This window comes from Adiantum capillus-veneris, chromosome 22 (assembly GCF_014529385.1).
Source record: "Adiantum capillus-veneris isolate H3 chromosome 22, ASM1452938v2, whole genome shotgun sequence".
Lineage (NCBI taxonomy): Eukaryota > Viridiplantae > Streptophyta > Polypodiopsida > Polypodiales > Pteridaceae > Adiantum > Adiantum capillus-veneris.
The window spans coordinates 42191812-42194671 of NC_140952.1; the positions used below are offsets into that span (position 1 = coordinate 42191812).

At 42.0% G+C, this 2860-nt stretch overlaps 1 protein-coding gene across 1 annotated transcript; it reads right to left on the minus strand.

The window, feature by feature from the left end:
• Positions 1-1471: 1471 nt before the first annotated feature.
• On the minus strand, positions 1472-1937 carry LOC147429217 (uncharacterized). The gene is made up of 3 exons (XM_086494992.1): positions 1886-1937; positions 1574-1794; positions 1472-1483 (listed from the first exon to the last, which is right to left on the minus strand). The coding sequence occupies exons 1-3, from the start codon at positions 1935-1937 to the stop codon at positions 1472-1474; spliced, it is 285 nt and encodes a 94-aa protein (XP_086351118.1).
• Positions 1938-2860: the final 923 nt, after the last annotated feature.

Genomic DNA, 2860 nt, shown 5'->3' on the forward strand with positions numbered 1-2860 from the left:
CATGCAGTCACTTTCTGCTAGCTCCGTATGATGCACACCCTGCTCTAGAAATTTGTCCGTGCTCAAAAGATGCCAAATGGCACATTCTCCAATGCAGCCAAGTGGGCTAAGACCCAGCCCCCGAAAAAACTTCAATTGATCATATCTTGCAAACCATGGCTCCGATTGGCAATTTGAAAAGACGGGTAGGCTCCATGAATTGAGCTCTACACATCTATACCTTGATTCCCACTTGGATTACCTGTCTGGTAAGAATCTGAAAACCACTAAAACTTCAACCTTCAATAACTTAGGCTCCGTAGCTCGGTTTCATGAGCCGTCTGGACTTGCTCCTTCAACACTTCAAGCTCTTTATTTCTAGAGTTAGGAGCTGCACTTTGCATCTATTTCACCCCTCATGGAGACTTTCTTGGCCTATAAGCTGCATCATGCATACAATTCCGCTGCTACCTGTCATCCCATGGTTTTCCTAGCTTCTCTAGCCCGTTGCCATGCTTCTGTTAGCCTGCATACATCTACCCATGCCACCTTCTAGAGTCGACACACTTTGGGTGCATCAACGTTACAAATCTTCTTTAAGAAACCCCTCTAGAAAATAGTTCTCAAGAAATTTGTGCACAATCTTCAATTATACTTGCAATACAAGGCATGCAACTACTCAGTTTACAAACACACACACACACACACACACATAGAGGCTTGGTGTAAAGTGAGAGGTAGTCAATGTCATTCAGAGAGAGAAAGAGAGAGAGAGAGAGAGAGAGAGAGAGAGAGTACCTAGTTCATGCTTCCCTTTCCTTGCACACATGTTCTTTGACATTGGGTATCCTTGGTAATTAGACAACTTCACCCGTTTGTGGGGGCGGAGGAGAAGTAGTAGAATCATGTATTGTGATCACAAACCCATTGTAGTTAACCATGAATTTTATTTCATAGTGTAAAAAAATCCCCAGTCTCATTTATATGCAACCATAAGAAATGGTTGTTTTGGGTAAAATGGAATAGTCCATCAACTTGGGAGCCTTCTTGTGATCAAGAGATGAGAAATTTTACAAGTTTCTCATTTTTGCCATTCTGCGAATGTTTTGGAGTGCACCAAAGGTCGACTTGACATTCCTTGTGTTCTTGCTTGTCAAACGGTGAGAAAGTTTACCACTTTCTAAAGAAGCAAGAATTGCAAAAGCAAATAGCCATCGTCCATGTGTTCATATGAGGTCACACATTACACGATAAACCATCATGAAACACAGTTCATTTTCCTTGTCAAACTATAAACTAGTGGTATATGGAAATTTTCATAGTGAATGCAAACATACGAGTATATGAAATGGCCAACTTCACTCCACCCCTCAATTTTACATGTAGAGGCGATCCAACTTCACTCCCTTGCCTCCATTTGTTGATGAAATGGCCAACTCTCTCCACTCCATCAATTTTACATGTAGAGGCGAGGCAATTTCACTCCATTGCCTCAATTTGTTTTCTACAACAATATAATCACGGGCAGCTGTAAATTTGAAAGCCAAAAAATTTACAAAGTCCAAGGAGGAATCCTTATATAGGTAGGGAGTACCCATATAACTTTCATGAGGATGCTTTTGGAGGGAAGAGGCTTATAAATGGGATATATTTTAGGGATGGAAACGATGAGGATTCGGCCATCCCAAATGGCCCTTGCATTGTCCAGGTTAGCGTTGGGTGCCAACAGAAGCCTGCGCTCAAAACTGTAGCCGCTTTTTACAACAAGCGCGTTGCCGTTCTTGGCCTGCACTTGAAAGCCATGTATGGGCAGCCCTACATAGCTCAATTAAAACGTGTATAAGCTCACATGAACAAGTCTGCCATAGAGTCGAGAAATTAGGTCTATGAAGAGTATGAGTAGTACCGAAGAGGTTGGAGCTGACAATGTAAGTAGAAGCTGTCTCTTGCACATACATTGGTCAGCCACCACAGGATCTACCAACTCTCTCTCTCTCTCTCTCTCTCTCTCTCTCTCTCTCTCTCTCTCTCTCTCACCTTCCACAGCGCTATGAATTGTGCACTGGATTCCACCCTCCTTTATATCATTTCCTGCAGTACAATGATCTTTTGACAGGTGGTCGAATCAGGTCCTCACAAGTGGCATGCTACTACTGTTCGTCTTGAGGCGCTATCGCCATCCAACTTGCTCAAAGCGACTCTGATTGATGAACATAAAAAGATGCTCACATTTCCTTGCGTGCTCAGTTTACCTTGACTCTCATGAGAAAGAGAAAACAAGGTTGGCCCCCGCCCCCATCCCCATGAAAATTTAGCACCTCAATTATTAGGCACACTCGATGTTTTACATCTTATGATAGCAAGATCATACAACCCTGTCTCACAATCTCCATGCTATGAACATCCTGCAATCATCCCTCACAATCCCCACAATATTTATCTTGTGTTGCATTAATTTGTGGCACAAGTCTTTGTGCTCCATGTGTCTTGAGTAAGGAATTGATTATAAGGGGTGGAAAAATCCAATTCGAGGAGGGAGCTTAAAGAGAGGGATCCCTCAAGCATTGTAGCTGAAGATAGGCCTCTAATATCAAAGCAAACAAAGATACCAACTGAAAGAGTTTGAGCACCAATACTATGAATAGTAGCCATTCCATGGGATACATATGCTGCACAATTATGACCTTCCGTGAGGAAAATCACCAAATTTCTTAGATAGATTGATAAGGAAGCAAGAAAGGTGCCTATCATGAGAGATAAAGCCACCAACCACCAAGAATCCCTACTAAAATTTGAAATCTTTGAAAGCCTCTCTTAAAGTAGTGACTGGAGTAACACTCATAATGCAATAATCAAAAAACAAATCAAGATGCTCAATGTA

Coding starts and splice junctions, on each gene's coding strand:
- LOC147429217 (XM_086494992.1), bottom strand. CDS start 1,937: ATGTATGTGCAAGAGACAGCTTCTACTTACATTGTCAGCTCCAACCTC. Junction 1,795..1,885: donor TGTCAGCTCCAACCTCTTCG/GTACTACTCATA, acceptor TGAGCTATGTAG/GGCTGCCCATACATGGCTTT.